Source organism: Panthera leo, chromosome F2 (assembly GCF_018350215.1).
Source record: "Panthera leo isolate Ple1 chromosome F2, P.leo_Ple1_pat1.1, whole genome shotgun sequence".
In the NCBI taxonomy this organism is placed as follows: domain Eukaryota; kingdom Metazoa; phylum Chordata; class Mammalia; order Carnivora; family Felidae; genus Panthera; species Panthera leo.
Window position 1 is genome coordinate 80,453,123 of NC_056695.1, and position 21,741 is coordinate 80,474,863.

The 21,741-nt window shown below is 55.8% G+C and overlaps 1 protein-coding gene across 7 annotated transcripts in view; it reads right to left on the reverse strand.

Moving 5' to 3' along the window:
- Positions 1–21,741, reverse strand: part of SLC45A4 (solute carrier family 45 member 4) — a 79,031-nt gene that overhangs the window by 17,763 nt on the left and 39,527 nt on the right. For all 7 annotated transcript variants that reach the window (XR_006198559.1, XM_042924359.1, XM_042924358.1 and 4 more), the window contains one exon: positions 19,260–19,933. Coding sequence is in view for 6 of the 7 variants with exons in the window: in XM_042924359.1 (XP_042780293.1) it covers positions 19,260–19,497 (238 nt within the window). In the remaining variant the exon portion in view is untranslated. The remainder of the gene's footprint in view (positions 1–19,259; positions 19,934–21,741) is intronic.

The window sequence follows — 21,741 nt, forward strand, 5'->3', positions numbered from 1 at the left end:
CACAGTGACCCCATAGCCCTGCCCGAGCTCCCGGGTCAGGTCAGCTGCAAGTCGCGGCCACCTCTCACAGCTACACGGCTTCCAGAAGCCAACGGCCTCCCACCGAGACGTCCCAGGCCTGGAAGGAGGATCAAGATTCTTCACGGGAGACAGGGCAGGCTCCGCTGAGCTCCAGAGGGACATGTGGGCTCTGCGGCCCGAGGCTCTGGGAGCACCCGGCCTTGAACACCCTGTCCCCCGTGTAAACTAGACATAGGGACAGAGGTGGGACGTCTGAAGATTCAACAGGAAGACAGAGTGCATAGCTCAGTACCTGGCACGGGGCTGCTCCAAACACGAGCGTCCCTCCCGTGTCCCTGCAGCCCTGTCAAGCTTTCAGGGGGGGCAGGGAGTTTAAGATGCTGGGAGGACACCTCGAGAGCTCAAGTTCTCTGGGAGTCCACTTGCTCTCAGGAAACGGGACACACGGCCGCCAGCCGGCCGGCCCTGCACATAGTGTGGGTCCTAAACCTACTCCTTGAAGTCAGCCTCCCTGGGAGGGGACCATTTCTGGAACAGGAAGCTCCCGTGTGCCTCAGCTGCTGCAAGGGAACGTGGGTCACCCCGGGAGCACCCAGCCCTTTGTCTGGAAGGCCCGCGGGAAGACAGTCGGGCGCCTGGAAGACACCCGCCACTGACCTGGCAGCCCCATGTACCCACGGGATGCACCTCGAGTCACAGACAAACACGGCTGAGGGCAGCTCGGGGGCCCAGTGTGGGCCCAGTTCCCAGAGGAAGGCTGGGCGGGGGCCTGGAGGGGCAGAGCCGAAGCCAAGCCCCCCTCTTCTGGGAACCACTCCCCTCCCCCTGCCCCAAGCATGTTCTCAGAAGCTCCATCACGGACCACAGCGGCCCCCCACCGGGCTCCCTGTCCTCTTTCTGTGAGACCAGACACCTAAAAAGTTTCATGCCTAGGCCATGGGGACACTGACGTTTTCCTTGATTCCTGGAAGAAATTGGCCCGAAAAATGGTTAACAGGGCGACCACATGCCCCTGTGCGGGCAACAGGTGAGCGACAGGGACCCAGGCACTGGGGTGGGCACCTCCGGCTCCAGGAGGACACGGAGGGGTTTCCAGTAGCTCCTGGAGCCTCACTGTGGTCACCTGGAGGACGGGACAGCGACAGACACCTGAGGGCTGAATGAAGGCAGCTGTGCGTGCAAGTCGAACACAGACTGTCGAAACTCCACTTGTCGTCAAGTGGAGTTTTTAAAACCAAGAAGTAGACGCTGCAGCTCACTGGAGGCTGAGAAGCACCCTCAAGGTCACAAGAACAGTCCCCACCACGGACAGACCCAATGACTGCAGGCCTGCACATGGAGCTCGCAGGCGCGGGGCCCGGCCCCCCAGCAGCACTCAGCCTCAGGCGGGGCCGGCCCAGCCTGCTCCGGAGAAAAGGACCAAAGGAAAACACGGAGCCACATCGCATCCCACACTAGCCAGCCTCGTCCGGGACCTCCGGGGACTGAAAGGCAGCAGGTGAGGCGCGGCCCAGTGAGGAAGGCATGGCCTCCCCACCTATACCTGCCGTTCACCACGAAAGGCTTCCAAAAGCAGTCGGAAAACACGCCAGCTACGAGCCCAGGTCCCGAACAGACGGGACAGCTTGCCTCTAGAAAACTCCCCTCCGCGTGGCCACGACTAGGGCCTTGACAGACTGGCCTCCTGACGCTGCTCGTCCGGCTCCCCACACCGGGCTCGGTTCGGAGGCCTCCTCCCAGCAGCTAGCTTCCCGGGGCGCTGCCGTGTGGGGGCCGGTCCTCCAAGCGCCAGCCTGCCCTCTGGCAAGGACAGGAGGGCGCACGCCGCCTCGCCTCCAGTGAAGGCGAAAGGCCGGGGCCCAGAGACACAGGCGACCCGCGCACTCCGGCTCCGCTCTCAGGGCCTGCGGAGGCTGGGGTCCCGCCCCGCGGGAGCACCTGCCAATACCAGTCGGACGGAAACCAGCAGCGGGGGCCCTACTCTGCTCAGACACCACCCCCGCCTCGCAGGAGATGCTCGTGAGCCCCGTCTATAAATCCTGAGTGTCGGGTCACAGCAGCACAGAGAAAAAGCACCCAAACCCACAACGCGGCTGCGTCTACACAGCCCGCACATTCGGCTTGGCCGGGTTAAATCCTGCTTTGCTGTCACAACCTGGCAAGTGTGGACAGAATATGGGGAAGCGAAGGCCTTCCGCTCCCCCGGCGGGGGCTCTCCGGGACGGCTAGTAACTGATGAGCAAGCTACGGGCGGCACACCCCCGGGGCCTGCTGTGAGAACAGGGAAGTGTTCGGAGCCCGGGCCTCCCCGGGGCTCGCGGAACAGGAAGAGCGTGGGGCACAGCACAAAACTGCTGCTGGGTCAAAACTACCACCAAGACAGGCAGCAATTGTCCTGAGTCATGGTTTAAAATGACAGCAACATGTCGCAGGTGTAAGTCTAAGAGGAACTTAAAGCAGAACGTAACTTGGCTAAAAGTGAGAAATGTCGGACCCCCCACCCCTCCGCCAGCCCCCGATCCTGCTCTGCCCGCGACTCCGGCTGGGAAACGCAGGCCCACGGGCTGGCAGAGCCAGTTGAACCGACCACGGAGAGTCCCTGCCGGACTCCGCCCTCGTCCAGCCCTGGTCACCTCAAGCGGAAATTCGCATCTTCAGTCTCTCCACCCCGTTTTCCATTCTGTGACCCACCGACCTCCGTCCAGAGTTGCAGACGCAGCACTTCTAACAAAGTTACTTCGGATTCTCAACGTCATACTGAACTTTCTGTGATGTCCCCAAAATAGTTCACAAGCTGGAAGATACATCCATATCCATTCTTCATTTAAATGGGGGACAAACCGAGGCGCCCGGGTGGCTCAGTCGGTTCAGCATCTGACTTTAACTCAGGCCATGATCTCACGGTTCGTGAGTTCAAACCCCGCATGGGGCTCTGTGCTGACAGACTCTCTCTCTCTCTCACTCTCTCTCTCTCTCTCTCTCTCTCTCTCCCCCTTTCTCTCTGCCCCTCCCCTGCTCTCTCTCTCCCTCAAAATAAATAAATAAACTTTAAAAAAAAATTTTAAGCCTCTCTGGGATTCTCCTATTTTTTTTGATACTAATGTTTAAGGAAAACACTGCACATTTACAGCGCTTCCCTTGAGAAGTCAGCCTTGAACACCCCTCTGGAGACGATCAGGAAGACACTCAGCTGTGCTCACCTGAGGAGCGCACGGGTGCCACGGGTCACCCCAAACCCACACTCGGGGAGTGTGGGCTGCCTGGTGGCTTACGTTTTCAACACGTTTGTAATGTTTGGTTAGAACTGATTTAACTTCTTTTTGGCTTTCGCCGTAAGTTCAACCGTCATTTTCTGCAGGAACGGCTAGCTTCGCTTCTTCCGTCCTCTTGGACCGCGTGTGCATATGCTCCGTGTACGGTCACCACAATTTTGAGAACCAGTCTGCTAAGTCTGGAAACGGCGATGATATGTCGCCTACTATTAAAACTTCTATGGGGCGCCTGGGTGGCTCGGTTGGTTAATTAAGTGTCCGGCTCTTGATTTCAGCTCCGGTCACGATTTCAGAGTTCGTTGAGTCCAAGCCCCATGTCCAGCTCCACACTGAGCCTGCGTGGGATTCCGTCTCTCCTCCTGCCCCTCCCTGATCACGCACAAGTGTGCACGCACACACACACGCTCTTTCAAAAATAAACAAAAACGCCCTCTAAAAACTTCCTGCCTTACCAGTGCTCATATGCTCGATGCTGAAAAAAGGCGGAACTGCCCAGGTTTCTCTGCAAATAACCTCCTTGGCGTGGCACTTAAGGTCTCCTGTGACCTGACCCCTGCCTCCCAGAGGTCAGATCTCGGCTCACATCACTCTGCAGTGAGCCCCCACCCCCGTGCCACTGGACACGCCACACTCTCTACGACTCCCCCCGCAAGTCACAGCCCAGAATGCGCTGACTCACCCTTGCTTCACTCACTGACCTCCACTTACTCTTTGCAACAAGGAGGCCCGGTGTCTCTCCACGGCCTCCTGACTTCCCGTCCCCTGTGCCCAGGAGGGTAGCCTCCTGTCTTTGTGCTTCCCATGCTCGCCTTCAACAGGGCAGGCCACAGCTAATCCCCTAACTGTCCTTCCTAACCTTGCTCCTCCGGCCCATCAATCGCAACCCTCACCAGGCCCTGGCGGAGCACCCAGCACGGGCACGCCCTGGAGCCCACGCCCTGGAGCCCGGCTCATTGGACAGATCACCTCCGTGCGGGCCTTCCCTGATCTGGAAACATTTGATCCCGGGAACGAGGGCTCCGGCATTGCGCATTTACTCCCAAAGCCCTGACCTCAGCCAACTGTCGTGGCCACACGTCCTCAGCAACGTGCGACTGTAACCCGGCCACCGCGGCGGCGGTCTCCACGCTGGGGCCGGGCCCAGCACCAAGCAGGTAGGCGCTCCGTGGGCGCTGAGCAAAGAGGAACAGGCTTCATAATTCCTTGGGAAAAACGACTACAGCTGACGTTTCATTGTTTCTAAAATAACAATGATCTGAAACACAAGGAAATCCCGACTTCCCAATCCAAACAAAACAGTCTTACACAAAGTTTTTCAATTATTTTGGTCAAAATTCAGGAGATTCTCACAAACTCCCGCCTACGTACACGCCTTTCCTTCTGCCATGTGGCCTGTTTCCACAGTCCATGAGGACGGTGCTCTGGAGGCACGGTGAGGGTCCCCTGACCCCGGGGGGGGAGGGGGGGGCTTTCCCGGGAGTCCCAGGCGAGGACAGCATGCCTGCGGGTGGTGGAATTCTCCAGCACTGGAGAGCGCGGGCAGTCAGCCGTCTCCAAGCCCGGGCCCCGTGCCACCCTTCAGGCTTCCTTAGTCTCATGTCAGCAGGAAACCCAGTGTTTAGCTGGACGTTCTGTGCGGCCCGTCCTATTTTTTTCCACATTTTAAAAACTGTGGTAAAAGACAGATAATACTGACCGCTTTTCTCATTTTGCGGCGTGCGGTTCGGGGACGTCGGATACGGTCGCGCTGCCGCACAGCCATCGCCACTGTCCGTCCACCCGGCACGCTTTCATCTTGCAAAACCCAAACCGTTAATCACTAACGCCCAGCCCCCCGCCCCCGTCCCCCACCGTCCATTCTGTGTCTCTGTGAACTGGACTCCTCGGGGTCCCTCAAAGAAGGGCAATCACGCAGGATTTGTCCCTTTGCATCTGGACTGTTTGCTTAGACTAACGTCTTCGAGGGGCCGTCCAACTTCAGCCATCCACCGTCCTCGCCCTCTCTGCCTCCAGCGCCGCGGCCCACCCTGCGGGCAACGCTGGGTGCGCCTGCCTCCTCGCTCTGTGAAGCTCCTGGGGTGAGGGGAGGGCACTGAGCCCAGCACTCCCCACTCAGGGAACAATCGAGCACTAGACGCCTGTGCCCCACATCCCAGCTGGGAGCGGCCTGGGCTCGCCTCCCCCCAGAGGAGGCGGGCTGCTAGACGCCGGTGCACACACCGGGGACAAAACCCAGGGGGCGCTGTGGGGAGCCGGCCGACCTGCCTCTGCCCTTGGGGCCCTGCAGACCCGCAACCACAGATAAGCCAAGGCTTGAGCCAAGCGCCAGGAAGGACGCCCAGAGAGCCTGCTCATAAAATCCCCCCAGGCTTGTACCGCATCAGTTTCCACCGTTCCGAGAGCTGTCAGATAAGGAGCCTCAACAACCTGAAGCCGGGGTGGGGGGGGTGAGGGGGGTGCTGCACCAGGCCCGATGTTCTTTCAGCTGTTAGAGAAAAACCAGAGAGTGGAACGCAGAATTAAAACCCACAAACTCCAACCTGCGCTCTGCCTAAACAACAGACCCTCTATGCGGGGGAGGTTCCCACACACCGCCCAGGGCTTCCTGCCCACGGTGACAGGGAGGGTCCTCGTGCCCGGGTGCTGGGGGGCCTGTGCACATCACCTCAGATGGGCTGACGGGTGCACACTCACGTATAAGCTGGGCAGCTGGTCTCCTGGCCCTGGGTTCTGGGCCCCAGAGGTATAGCTCCTGCCTCTGCTACCTGCCCATTTTCCAGGTGCTCAGGGACAAGACCTCCAGCTTCCCCAAGCTATCACTTCTTCAGGCTGACACGGCCACCCGATTCTTCGAAATATCCCTCAAATGACACCACTCCCTTCGACCCCAGCCTCTGTGTGCATTCTGCCAACCAGTGTGCCCACACCTCAGCAGAAGCAAGAGTCCAAGCCAGCACCGGGGCATCTGACGCGACTCCTCTCGTGTCCTTGGGGTCGGCTGTCTGGGTCCCGAGGTGAGTGGGGCCCTAGTGGATTTCTGCAGGGCCCCCTCGAGCGCTACGGACACTACAGCCTGCGTGAACTGGGGCAGGTGTGCCTTAGAAACGCCTCCTGCACAAAGGAAACGGGATAGCTGGCTGCTGGGTCTGCTTTTTCAAAATAGGAAAACCAACCAAGAGTGCTATCAACAAAAGGCCCCGGGCCACCGGTACCTTCAGACAAAATACAAAGGTTTCACTGGACCCTTTCGAAGGCGTCATTATACTCACAGGGAACTCCTAGAAAGGCGGCAATCGCATTTGAAATGGAGAAAGTACACCGTTTAAGATAACCTGCCACCTCCGAGGCAAGGGGAGTGACAGGAACACCACCCAACAGTCGCTGCCCAGGTCTAAGCACACCTGTTGGGAGCTCCAAGTTGGATGCATCTTGCAGGAAACACAGTAATACGACCTGTTCAACAACACACGAGCTCACTCAAGGAGGATGCAGGAGGTACACGTGGAGTCCATCCACGCACACACGCGCGTGCACGCAAGGTAACCGGATGCGTTTTCACTTTGGATGCAGCGTGAGCCTGTCTCTCCGTCCTCACGGGCGCTGCGTCCTGCCGACTTCCAACCTCACTCACACGGAGACTCAGCGGCACCGGCTGGCAGCGGCTGCAGGACAGGGCACGGGGCTCCCGCAAGGGCAGGGCACAGATCCGGCGGGGTCATGTTCCGACTGCCGCCCGGGCCAGCACCGCCGCCAACATCCCCCTCCCTGAACAATCCAGGGTGTGGAAGAAAATGACTAGCACTTAAAGCACTCAGACTTCAAATGTTTTCCTTAAGGCAGGCTGTTAAAGGGTAGTCTTTTCCCACAGGAAGAAAAGGTGGGCTTCGAATAACAACAAATCATAGCCTGGGAATCCTGGCTCACATTAAGCTACAATGCAAAGGGGGGGAAGCCTGGGGTTTTTTTATTAGCAGACATGCAAAGACCGCACATCAAGCTTTACCCTGCATCCTGGACCAAGTAGAGAAGACGAAATCTCACTTTCCCCACGAATTAGGATCTTGTAATGATAACCCAGTTCTGAGTCATTAGTCAAACTGAGAGGCCGCAACTTTTATATGACTTTCCTCTTCCCTGGAGGAGACACCCTAAAGCAAGAGGCAAACGACGAGGAGGGGGGGAGACATCGCCTTCCCAGGAAGGGTGCTGGATGGGAACAGGCCCAGGAGGGGCACGGCCACCTGGTCTTCAAGCCAGGGCTGTGCAGGGCTCGGGGACAGGTGCTTCCCCAGGCTTACGGGTGACCGCACGTTGCTACTGGATTCTGACCACCCAGCAGGCGCACAGACCCGCGCATGCGCACACACGCGGCACAGACAGCGCACCTACCGGGCCAGGCGCGCTGAGGAGCGTTCTGCAGCAGCTTCCGGGGCAGCCCCTCCTGCGCCCGCAGACCACGGGGCAGTCCCTCCTTCCGAGAAGGGCTGAAGCCGCCTCAGCACTAACAAAACAAACACCGGAACACGGCCTTGGAGGTGCCGCTCCGACGTCCTGTATTTGAATCTTTGAGCCCGGGGCCTGAGAATGCAGCTTTAGAAGTCCCCTCCAGGGACCCCCGGGTGGCTCAGTCAGTTAGAGACTTCAGCTCAGGTCATGATCTCACTGTTGGTGGGTTCGAGCCCCGCGTCGGGCTCTGTGCTGACAGCTCAGAGCCTGGAGCCTGCTTCGGATTCTGTGTCTCCCTCTCTCTCTGCCCCTCCCCTGCTCACTCTCTCTTTCTCTCTCAAAAATAAATCATCATTAAAACAAAAGCCCCCTCCAAAAGCTGAACTGTTCAGTAAGTGGGGTGGGTATACAGTGGCTAAGAAACCGGCTCTTGGACAGCTGAGGAAGGGATGGCAGGGACTCTGAAGGGACCAGGGACAAGCCGCAAGACCGATGGGAAAATCCCAGGAAGAGCGGGGCTGGGCCACCCGGCAGGCACCAGAGCCACCGCAGACAGGCTTTGTGCTTTGACCTGGAACTGGGATCTTTATCCCAGAAGAACCGCTTTGGATGCGCCTCAGGAGCCGCTGCTGGAGACAGCGAGTCACAGAGCCATTGGTCTCGTGTCTTGCCTGTGGGGAGTCTCCGGAAGGAGGCGCAAGAAGCTGGCTCTGCCTCCGGGTATAAACCTGGAGATTGGGGGCAGGAGGACGGAAATCTCAGTCTGAAAAATTGGGACTCTGGAAATCTGAGCTTGGTGGAAATGCTACTGATTCAAGAGAAATCAAATTTAAATTTAAAGACACCCTCCTCCCACCCCCCAAAAAAGGGGGTGCCTGGGTGGCTCAGTAGGTTAAACATCCAACTCTTGATTTCGGCTCAGGTCATGATCCCACAGTCATGGAATGGACCCCAGACGGCCTCTGTGCGGAGCATGGAGCCTCCTTGAGATTCTCTCTCTCCCTCTGCCCTTTCGCCCCCTGTTCACACTTGTTCTAAGAAAAAAAAGGGGGGGGGTGCCCATGTGGCTAGGTCGGTTGAGTGTCCAACTTTGGCTCAGGTCATGATCTCACAGTCTGAGTTCAAGCCCCGTATTGCGCTCTCTGCTGTCAGCACAGAGTCTGCTTCACATCTGCTGTCTCTCTCAAAAATAAACATTAAGAAAAAAGACAGCCTCCCCTGTGAGCAAGGGTTCAGAACCACAGTGGGCGCGGACTGCAGGCTGAGCTGGGTGGGCTCCATGGACAGTGCTCAGGGGCTGCTGGTGGACATCTTCCATGGGGAACTGAGTGTCCCTTTCATGCCCACGCTGTGCCCTTCTACAGCCAGCCGGACGCCTGGGGCGCAGGGCCGCGAAGGAAGGGTCGGCCCCACACCATCCCTCCGCTCTCCCTGCACCCCGTCCACCTCCTCTGCTCCCCACTGAGCCCCCCAATTCGGCAGCACCCGTGCCAGCACCGGGAAAGGACACTCACTTCTCGTCTAGAGCCCCCTTTTAGAGAAGGAAGCAGTTGTTTGAGACCTGACGTTTTACCCAGCCAGGTAAGCGGGGACAGCAGCTTTCCTGTGGCAGAACTTTTGCGTGCTCTGTGGTGCTCTTTGCATTTACCTGGTGTTCAGGAGCGCACGTCCCTGGAGAGAGAGACACACACACACACACACACACACACACACACACACACACACACACACAGTTTAGAGCGTTTGGATTTAAACTGGCACTTATCAAACTTCTTCACCTCTTGTGGAAAAAGTTTGGCATCTGACTCCCCAGCAGGTCCCCGCAGCAAGTGCGCAGGCCGAGGGTCCCGTCCTTCACAGAATGACACGAGGACACATGGGCTCCATCGTCATGGAAACCGAGCAGTCCCGCCAAGTCCATTCGTCACCACACGTGCACTTAGCCGAGATCACAGGAGACAACGCGCAACCAAAAATAAAACCCGCAAGACCCACGTTTACTGTGAGAGGAAAACAAAGCTGTGCGGCTGCGAAGGGTGCGTGGGACGACGCCTGGAAGGCCCCGTTCCTCTAGGGGGTCCAGCCCACGTGACAAACAGAATGTATGGAGCAAAACAAATACCGGAGTTAGAATCCTAATTTCTCCAACCTGGGACTGCAGCCGGCCAGCCCAGCTGGCTTCCACACTACACCACGAACGTGCCTGGCTACCGGCGGGGACATTTCGACACCGCCTTCCCACACGGCACGTTCAGCACGGGAAGGAAAAGCCGCAGCGGAAGGTGGGGAATCCAGCATCGAGAACAGACCGACAGACCATCGCTCTCCGCCGTACCGGGACCCGGGAACAGACGCCGGTTCCATAAAAGAACGTGAAGTTCTCGCAAGAACGAAAGTTTACTTGGTTTGTCACCTGCTGGAGCTCCAGGGCGTGGTGGCAAGTGCCCCAGGTGACAGGTCACTGGGTCGCTGGTCCATGCGGCCACGCCCACTCGGCTTCCCCGGGAATTTGGGAAGCCGCGGCACCAGCCGTGGGGCCGAGCTTACACCGACACACACCCCAGGAAGGACACTTTCACCTTAAACATGGGTCCCAATGGCGATTGCTTACTGGACTTTAAACGCGGAGATGCTCTGCAGACCCAGGCTGCCTGGGTCCCAGACCAGGGGACGGGAGCCCCTCCCAGGGGAGGACATGAGTCCTTGTCAGGTGTCTCCCTGCGCTCCTAACATCTGCCAAGCCCGTCTGGCTGGCTTTCAGAGGACGTGTTCAGATCCCGCTGACACATTCAACTATGACAGTTATTACTTCAACAAAACAGAAGGTACTTTTGTGAAAAAGCCACCACTCTTCGGGATGCCACAGAATTACGTCAGGCCTAAAAGACACCAGAAGGGCTGGCTTCCGGCAACAGGTGCACCGCGCCCGGGTGCCCAAGACAGGGAGAGCCCGGACTGAGGACGCGGACACCTTGCAAGCAGGGCACTGTGGAGCTGCTCGGCCAATCGGGGCAACCGCTGGCTGGGGAGGCACGCTCCGGTGTCCCCCTGACGGGGCACGGCCCCCCGAAGATGGGAAGAACTCCACGGCTCGCTCCGAACCATCTCTGCGGCCTCAGAACAAGAGCACGCGGCAGTGCTCTCCTCGCCTCCCGGAGAGAGGCCTGCTCGTCCTCAGTGGCCACCGGCACGGACTTCTGTGCAGTGGACAGCCAGCAGGGAAGGGACAAACCCTCCCACCTTCGCGCCGTCAGGGACCACGGTAAAAATCATCACGGGCATCGGCACGGTCATTCCCCGGGGACGCCGCGCACAGGACACGTCCTCTGAGCACCAAGTCACAGCCACCTTGGCCACATCTGTCCTCTCTGCTGGGAGGAGTGGGTGGAGGGCACCGTGTCGTCTTTTTTTTGGTTTGTTTTTAAGTTTATTTTGAGAAAGAGTGTGCACGCACAGGAGCTGGGGAGGGGCAGAGGGAGAGAGAGAAAGAGAGAGACAGAGACAGAGCGAGACAGAGAGAATCCCAAGCAGGCTCCGTGCTGTCAGCACAGAGCCCGGTACGAGGCTCGATCCCAGGAACCATGAGATTGTGACCTGAGCCGAAATCGAGAGTCAGACGCTCAACCGACTGAGCCCTCCAGGCGCCCCACCATGTCTCCCCTCTGTGTTGGGGACGCCAGCCCTGTGGTTCACGAGGCCCCCCACACCACGGACCCGCGGTGCCGGCAGGAAGGCCAGGAGGGGCTGAAAGGCCCACGCAGAGGGAGAAGCTGGCATCACCCGACGACGACACGGAGCAGCTCCGTGGGGCACCCGGCTCAGCAGCCGCAGCGAACAGAAGGGAAGGGCCCCCGTGTTCACAAACCGGGCAGGGCTGTGGCCAAGCCCACGGCTCCCACCGTCAGGACAACAGAACAGCACGCCAAGTATGCGGAAACATTTGCCAGACGCTCCCGGAGACCGAAGGGCGCCCGTCTCCCCGCCAGCAGCTCAGCTGGGCCACCTGAGACTCTTGGTCCCTGCTCCATCCTGGGGGGCCCCCAACCGAAGCAGGTGCGCCCGGGGTGTCCCAGGGCCACGGGGAGGCTCCATTCGGGGGCAGGCACGCGCTGACGCGAACACCTAGCTCCGCGAGGCCCCTTCCCCGGAGAGCCCCGGGCTTCACCCACGCGCCAGACAGCCGGGAGGCCGGGCCTCGGGCTCGGAAGGGCGGGCGTGCGGGGCAGGGCAGCTTCCTCCTCGGCAAGTCCTTCCTTCGGCGGACGCAGAGTGGGCGGCTCCGCGCCGGGAGTGGGGGAAGCGAGAACCTGCCCCGAGGGGGATCACGACGGCGGGTGACGTGTGGGAACACGCGAGGAAGGGTCCCGGGTGCCCACGGCGAGTCTGCGGACAGCTGGGCATCCCCGCAGGCGTGAGCTCCAAGCGGCCAGATAAATGAGCCCGGCCGTGCCTCGTCACATCTACAGCGCCACCCGCAAGTGAGCAGGACACGTGCGGGAGTGGCCCGGCGTGATGGCGTCACCTGGCGGGCGGAGCTGGACACCCAAGGGGCTCAGGGCGGGGAGAGCGGACGAGGTTAAGCGCCTCAGACAGACTCCAGTCCAAGCGCTTCATCCACACCAGCTCCGCGGGCCGTTTCAGAGAAGGCGGTGCGGGGACCCGCAGAGGTACTTAAGGCTACAGAGACGCAGACCGCAGCACAGGCTCCTCCGACAGCCAGCAGCTGGCTGGAAGGCTCCCCCCACCCCCCCACCACAAAGAGGGTCAGGAAATCTGCGCCCCGTGAGCAAATCATGCAAATGAAAAGCCAGAAACAGCCTTGCACAGAGCAGCTAAGCAGTCACACCCCCACAGCCCAGGTCCAGAGCTAGCTTCCCTGAGCCCCTTAGCTCTCGCCTTCTGGGCGGGGGGGGGGGGGGGCTCTGAATTCCACAGCCAAGTTCAGCTTCTACAGGCATCAAAGGTACCCCGAGACAGACAGCCCAGAGCACGCTGGGTCCCAAGGCCCGGACCCTCATCTAACCCAAGCAGGGTGGCCAGCTGGGAGGAGGGGCAGAGGAGACAAAGGGGCCCAGGAACCAGCCTTAGGCCAGGGGACCAACCCCAAGGTTGAGGAGAGGCGGAAGGCCCTTCCTGGGCACAAGAGCTCCGTCTGCGGGCTGGGTCAACAGCCACCGAGTCGCAGGACGGCCTCGAGGCAACAGGCCGTGAGCGGGCACTTCTCCGCTGGGGGCCACTGCTGCACCTGTGCCACTCGCCGCGTTTCGTGTTCAGTTGGGCCACCGCTTCTTGCATTTTAAGGACAGAGGATGACGCACTCAACCAGACGGCACCAGCTTAACCTCAGAAAGCTGCCACAGATGAATGGCCACACCCTCAATGAGCTGCTCCTGGACGAAAACCACTTTCTTCCCAAGTTTTATGAACTCACTTCCTTCTCATAGTTTCCAGTTTCCAGTGATCTTCCAGGGGAAGTCCTCAGAGTTGGGGAAATCAACCTTACGAAAGATTTGCCATCATCTGGTATTTGAAAACACCAATTAGAATGTAAGCTTCTGTGTCAAGATATTTATCACTACAAGCACATTTCTTCCAAAGCACTTACACACTGTCTAACATGACGAGTATTTTAGAGGTAATGGGGAAAATACTAAATGTTCTAGGGGCACCTGGCTGGCTCAGCAGGTGGAGTGTGAGACTCTTGATCTCCAGGTTGTGAATTTGAGCCCCACGTTGGGTGTAAAGATTACTTAAATATAAAATCTTAAAAATACACACACACACACACACACACACACACACACACTAAATGTTCTAAACTGAAAGGGGTGAAACACCATAGTCAAAAACCTTAACAGAGCCCACATCCCGCTTAGCTATTGCCTCGTAACAAATCACGTGCCATACAGTGGCCGAGAACATTTGCTATCTCAGTTTCTGTGGGTCAGGAACCTGGGCACGGCTGGGCTGGGTGGTCTGGCTCAGGGTCTCTCCCACGGCCACAGCTGTCTCAGGGCTGGGAGGGGTGGGAGGGGGAGATTGGCTGCTATGCTCACCTGCTTGACTTATGCAAGGATTCAGTTCTTGCAGGCTCTGGGACCTAGAGCCTTTAGCCCTCGCTGGCACTTAGCTAGAGACTCCCTCAGTTCCTGGCCACATAAATCTTCCTGACAACAGTGATTCAGCAAAGTAGACAAGCCACAAGGGCAAAGGAACCGGCCTTCTGACCAGACAGAAGCCACACTCTTTTGTGATCTAGTTACAGAGGTGACATCCACTCATTGTTGCCATATTCTATTGGTTAAAAGAAAAACCTCAAGAGGGGAAGATTACACCAGGCCAAGGAAACCAGGTTGGTGGCGGGCGGGGGGTCGGGGGGTCGTCACTGGGGGCCTTCTCAGAGTCTACTGACCACTGCAGGTACCCCGGGGCTTTGGGATCCCATTTACACTCCTCCTGAGCCCTCTCTGCAAATTTATTTATTATAAATAAGATCATTTCTAACAAGTGACTTATTAGAAATGATTTTATTGGGAAGGAGAAATTTATTTTTTTTTTTAATTTTTTAAAATTCTTTATTTATTTTTAAGAGAGACAGAGAGACAGCACGAGCAGGAGAGGAACAGAGAGACAGGGAGACACAGAATCCGAAGCAGGCTCCAGGATCTGAGCTGTCAGCACAGAGCCCGATGCGGGGCTCAAACTCACAAACTACAAGTTCATGACCAGAGCCAAAGTCGGACGCTTAACCGACTGAGCCACCCAGGCGCCCTGGGAAGGAGAAATTTAAAAAACCATGTGTTAAGCTTGACCTTAAGAAACCAGAAAGAGAGTAAATTAAAACCAAAGTATGCAGAAGAAAAAATGAAGAACATAAATTAATAAAATAGGAAATGGACAAACAATAGAGAAATCAATGAAATAAAAAGCTGAGTTTCTGAAAAGATAACATTGACCCATCTGTAACCAACGTGACCAAATAAAGAGATGATACAAATTATCATCATCAAGCAAAAAGGAACATCACTACAGACCTTGCAGACATTAAAAGCTACTCCAACTGATAAGTGAGTTTACTAAGGATACAAACTCAATATAAAAATTTGGGGGGGAGGGGGTAGCTGGGTGGCCCAGTTGGTACAGCATCAAACTCTTGATCTCAGGGTTGTGAGTTCAAGCCCCACATTGGGCATGGAACATACTTTAAAAAAAAAGTTTTTACATTTCTATATGTAGTGATTTACAATTACAAATGAAAATTAAGGGGTGCCTGGGTGGCTCAGTTGGTTGGGCATGGACTCTTGATTTCAGCTCAGGTCAGGATCCCCAGGTCATGGGATCAAGCCCTGAACTGGGCTCTGCGCTGAATGTAGAGCCTGGTTAAGATTCTCTCTCTCGGAGCACCTGGGTGGCTCAGTCCAGTAAGCATCCAACTTTAGCTCAGATCATGATCTCACGGTTCTTGAGTCTCAGCCCGGCACTGTGGACTCTCAGCTGTCAGCACAGAGCCCGCTTGGGAACCTGTCTCCTTCTCTCTCTGCCCTTCCCCCAGTTGCACGCTGTCTCTTTCTCAATAAGCATTTTAAATAAATAAATAAGAATAAAGGGTAAATAAAGTCAGAGAACCTACATCACCCAATTTCAAGATGTACTATAAAGCCACAGTAATTAAGGCAGTATGGTATTGAGGAAAGACAAACAGACCATCGGCCCAGGATGAAGAGTCTAGAAATAGACTCATACATATGTAAGCAGTTAGTTGTCAACAAAGGGGCCATGGAATTCAATGGGAAAGGACAGTCTTTTTCACAAATGGTGCTGGAACTGGATTTCCGTTTACCAAAGTGAAGGGGGGCCCTTCAACTCCTACCATACACAAAAATTAACTCAAAATGACTAAGTGACCTAACTGTGAGAGCTGAAACTATAAAGCAAAACATCCAGAAGAAAACATAAGAGAAAATCAGTATGCCCTTGGGTCAGGCACAGATTTCTTAGTTAAAACAAAAAAAAATAAAATACAAATAATTGATACACCGAACTTCATCTAAATTAAAAACTTTTGCTTTTAAGATACCATTAGGACGATGAAAGGGAAACCACAGACTGGGGGAAAACATTTGCAAACACCTGCCTGACAAAGGATTTTTATCAATAATGTATAAAGAACTCTTGTAACACAATGAGACAAAAACCCCAACTAAAATATCAGACAGAGTCTGAACACACCATTCACCTAAGAGGATAAATGAATACTCAGTAGGGGCACCTGGGTGGCTCAGCCAGTTGGGCATCTGACTCCGGCCAGGGTCCTGATCCCCCGGTCTGTGAGTTTGAGCCCCGCATCGGGCCCTGTGCTGACAGCTCAGAGCCTGGAGCCTGCTTCGGATTCTGTGTCTCCCTCTCTCTCTGCCCTCCCCCACTTGTGTTCTGTCTCTCTCTCAAAAACTAGTTTAAAACCATTTTAAAAAAATGATTTCACGAATACCCAATAAGACACTTAACATCAGTATTCATTTGGGAAATGCAAATGCTGCCAGGGAGGTGAAGAAACAGGTGGGGAAGGGTCTTTTCCTATAACAGCAAACCTGCCCGGCCACATGACCCGAGGGTCCCGTGCCCAGGCCTGCTCAGGAGAAACGAACCACGCATCCACACAAAGACCTGCAGGCGGATGCTCGGAGCAGCTTTAGTTACGACCGTCTCCAAATGGAAACAACCCAAAAATGTGCATCAGCGATGAGTGGATAGACAAAAGAGGGTGTGTCCATCCCGGGGACGGAGCCCGCACTCCTGCAGGAAGCCTCGCGAATCAATCACAGGAGCATTACGCTACCCGACAGGCACCAGACTACATACTCTGATCCCATAGTAGACGAGACTCCAAAGAGAGCTAACCTGTGCCAGCGGCAGACTGACGGTGGCTGGGAGTGGGTGGATGTAAGGGCCGCCGGGGGGCCCTTCGGGGTGATGGAAACACACCTGGTCTTCACAGGTAGTTCCACAACCGCAAACGTGGATCAGGTGGGTTAAATCATCCACCTAGAGTGGAAGAATGCGACCGTTTCGATATCGGCTTCGATAGTTGTCAATACATAAAATCCAATAATAAACACCGTACCTCTGGGCATGGCAGACAACTTTTTAAGAAACTCAGACTCGAATCAGAGAAAACTGCGATCACTACGCTGCCCCTCAGTGGAAAGCCCAACCCTGAGAAGTCAGTCGGGCCTCGTTTCTGGACTCCGTGTAAGCCCAGCTAAGAACAACTCACGAAGAACCATTCCTTCCACCTGTAAAGATCCCCTGCATCCCCCAGCCACGCTCTCCTCCCGAACGAGTCCCGGGGCGTGCCGGGGGTCAGCACAGGCCCCTCTCACTCTCCCCTACCCTGGACAGTCATCATCTCCAGAGGTTTGCACTCAGCAGACACACCTACAACTTTCAAAAGCTGCCACTAGTGCACAGAAGACGTATGGTGTAAACAGTAAGATGTGTGTTTATTACCCCAGATTATCCAAAACTGATGCAGGTCTCCCATAGCACATTAAATACTCAAACCCGAATGATGAAGTGTGCTAAGTTGTACAGAAATGGGAGAGCCACAGCCTGTCAAGTGAATATTCCACGGAGAAGTCAGTGCCGGGGTTCTAAGCCGTAGGACACATAACCTACCACGAAGAAACTGGGAATAACAACCCCAAATCTGTACTCACACAACAACTTAGTTCTCAGTACCCAGAGCTTCCGGTGGTCTAGAGGCCGTCTGGAAACAGAGTGTGAGGAGACTCGATTTCTGCTTGCAACCAACCCACCTAGAGATGACCTCAACTGTGGGCCAAACCCAAGTCCTCACATACTGAAGGGACAAAATAAATGTCTGGTAAAATTAATGGCCACCGGACTCCCCCGAGATCTGGCCACAAAGCCAGTCTTCCGGTATCTTAAACCTGCCAAGACCCCTCCCTTCCAAGCGCCCTCTGCTTGCTGTCCACACCGTCTACCCAGATCCCCCCCACCCCGGCACTGACGGGCCTTCCGTGCCAGCCCCTGCGAGCTGGGCACCCCCCGTGAGGGTCTGCAGTCACCCTGCTCCCTCCTGCTCACAGCCCTGTCAACTATCTGGCCACTTCCCCACCTCCTCCACCACCACCACCACCACCACCACCACCACCAGAGGCGGGCAGCACGAGAACAGACGCGGTGTCCCGTGCACCCTCAGGTTCCCGTCCACCCTCAGGGTCCCAGCGTGCGGTGGGCCCCCGAGGAACATGAAGAGCACAAATGCAAGGACAGGAGATCAAGAGTGACGAACGCTCTACTGGCCACTCACGCTCTATCGTCCCCCACACGCTCGGAAAGCTCTTAGCCTTGTCTGAAGCCTTGTCAGGACATTGTTAAAGACGAAAGAGAAAGCCCGGGGTTAGAGAGAGAAAAAGGTGTTGAAGGATGGTAACCTCATCACCGAGAGAATAAGTTAACATGCTAGGCACGTGCCAGGACGCAGGGGCGCGGACGGGAACCACCACCGGTGGCAGTGTCGCCGCTGTGACGGGGGAGGAGGTCTGTTCCCCCCTGACGGTGCCATCAGAACGGGAGGAAGCGCCACCACCTTTGGACTCGGGCCCCTGAATAAGTGATCCGCGGAGCGGGGCCTGGTCAGCGCTCACCCAACAAGAAACATTATGTTTGGAGAGAGAAATGTTCCTAAAACAACCAAAATGAGCAGATACTATGCGTATGTGGAATCCTGGAAGGAACCAAGGATTTTAAACAGCTTGATCCCTCACCCAGAACTCTTCCTTAGACAGCAGGGAAAACCAAACTCCGACAAAACTCTACGGGCCTGAGGCACCCCAGCGGTAATCTGCAAGGAACACCAGGGTTGTTTCCTCATACTAGGCCTCGTAGCGGAGTGGAACTCTGCGAACTCCAGGATTTCTGGAAATGCCCATCATTCAACCACTGGAGTCCACACGAAACTCAGAGTTAATAGTCCACAACAAGACGACAACGGAAAACCATGTTATTCGGGGTTATTCTCGCGTTACTCTCGTCCCAAGCGCTTGCCTTGTCGGTCTGCAGCAAGATCCCCTTTCTCGGGAAGGAAGCCAAGCGAGAGGCAGATGCTCCCCGCTTGCCCCAGAGGACACACGCGGCTGGCGACCGTGTCCGGGCGGCGGGGGCGTGGCAGGAGGTACGTCAGGGAGACGGGCTCGCTCAGATGAGAACGTATCAAAGCTGACTGCACGCACTCGAGCGCCCAACCACCTCTTTGCCAACAGCTACGTCCACTTCAGCATCCAAGGACCACCCCCCTCCCAGCCGCAGTTTAAACCGGGAGGAAAACAACGGCCAGAGTGGGTTGAGGAAAGCGAAGCGCGGGAGGCCGCTTCCCGGGGCTCTCGACACTTTCCAGCCCGCGGGGCGAGCTCCGGGTGCCGACGTCCGCTCCTGCGTTCGAACCGCCGACGCCGACGCTCAGCGCGAAGGACCAGGCCAGGCACGGACGGCACTTACCAATCTGCAACAGGATGGGAGTGACCAGCGCCGTCTCCATGGCGTAACAGAACTCCCTGCCGAACATCACGGCCCCGTGCATCACCCACAGGCGCACAGGGATCCGGTCTATGGACCCCTCGCTGATGGTCTCGTAGTGGGTGTCCTCACCTCCGGGCTTCTGCAGGTCTGGCAGGGGCACAGGTAAGTCTTGAACTTGCATAGATTCTGAGTCGGCATTTTGCGGAGCCATTTTCATTACCACCAAAAATATATATATATGTGTGTGTGTATATATATATATATTTGTTAATATATATATATTTTCTCTATCTATATAAATAATGCTATCATATATCTTCAAGGATAAATTAGGACACCTTCTCCTTCTGCTTCAGTTGTGTTCTTCCGGCAAGTGATGCTTATATCCCTCTTTGTACAAACAGAGATCTCTCCACTTCTCACAATCGGGTGAGACACGCAGCAGAACAGAATGATTTTTGGTTGGATTTTAAACATATGGCTTGCTGGTTTACTGTGAATTAGAGTTAAAAATCCATAATTGCCATTCAGTTAATACCAGTTTCATCATTATTATTGAAGAGGTGCTGAAGTGATTTTTCTTGCTACAGAGAAGTGGGAAGGTGACACAAAAAGGTGGTCCGCCGTTGCTCCCCATCGAGTGACTGGTTGATCTGCAAAAGAGGAAAACAACCCCACCAGAGAGTCAGCCGGGGGCGGCCGCCACGTGGCCTCCCACCCCTGGCTGGCCAGGCGCTCCACGGACTGGTCCTCGGCCACCTGGGAGACCCCGACCTCAGACCGCCGCAGGTCTCTGGTGCTTACTCTGGGTCAGCTGCAGAGAAAACAGACCCCAGCTCCCAGAGAAACATCTTCTATGGATCTAATCCTGGGGCAGGATGAAGACAGGACAACAGAGGGAAGCCAGAGCAGAAAAAAACGAGCAGACAGAGGAAGGCAGCTCAGCTTCCGCTCCCGGGCCAGCAATAACCATCAGCAGACTGGCCGGCAGTGGGGGTGGAGGGGCGGGGGAGGCGGGGAGGCTGGAAAAGGAGCGGAGATGCGGGCCAGGAGGTGGAAATCGGGAGGGTGGGTACTGCAAGAACGGGGGGGTTTTGCCACCTAGAGCGGGGACATTCAAAGTCCACCCAAAGGCAGCGGAGTTCTTGCTGTGTGGGCCATCTACAGCGGTGGTCTTTAACCTTTTCGGGTCATGAAACTTTTTGATGATCAAATCAAAGTTACAGCCCCTCTGCAGGAAAAAAGTACATGCATCCCGAAGTCTGAATATCACACGTGGGGGCTCACAGACTCCCGACCCACACACCTTCCTAGGGGTGTGGGACTCCCGACCCCATCCTGCACTTACCCTGCTCTGGTCCCTACAACCCAGCTTTGTGATGCATTCCCTCCCCAGAGGAGCAGACCACAATAAAGCATCGACTGCCTCGCATTTAACTCGAAATTTCCCCTTAGAAAGGTTTTAGGAAAATGCGAGGCAAGACTAAGGATGCAGTTCTGCCCATGCACTCTGCTGGAGTCCGGCCTCCAGGAACTGGGGTTCTGTTCAATCTGAAGTGAATTAAAAGAGGGGACCCTGTGGGGGCGCCTGGGTGGCTCAGTTGCTTGAGCGTTCGACTCTTGATTTCGGCTCAGGTCATGATACTGGGGTTGTGGGATCAAGCCCCACGTCAGACTCCACACTGGGCGTGGTGCCTGTTTGAGATATTCATTCTCTCTCTCTCCCCCCCACTCACCCCTGCTCCTCCCCCTGCTTACACACGCGTGTGTGCTCACCCTCTAAAAAAGTTTTAAAAGAGAGGGGACCCCAAAATCACACAAATGGTGTTCACGTCTTTTTTATATTTAGGTAGGTCTGTGAGTGGATATCCTACCAGAGATTTTCAACAAAAGGTTTAAATAAAAATGTTTCTAGTTACTATTCACATAGCCAAAGATGATCTTAATTAGTGCCTTCTCCCTTCCCCCGAGAAGGAATGAGAAACTAAGGGCCACTTTCACTTAGTGCCCCCTCAGAGAGCCCCAGGGCGATGGCAGGTCCCCAACCTTGGGCAAGGCCGGGCTGCCCTCCCTCAAGGTCAAGTTCTTCCCCGCCACTTCACCACCGTGGGGCTGCCTCCCGGCCCCCTTCGTGCAGCAACATCCTTGCGGACCGCACGTCCATTGCGTGTCCGTGTGTCCTGACTGCACGTGTGCCCCTCACGGCCCCTGAACGCCACTACGCTTCACACTGAGGAGCCCCGAGCTCGAGACTTCTTGCAAATTTTCTAAGTGTTCCCTACCATATAATATCTGCATTAAAACCACGGTTTCTAAATAAATTAAAAAAAAAAAAAAAAAGCCCACGGTTTCTAACCTCTACCTTTTTAGAAAACATACTATGAAACTGCTTCTTTTCAATTTTTATAACACTTATTTATTTTTGAGAGAAAGAATGCACATGGGAGAGGGAGGGAGAGGG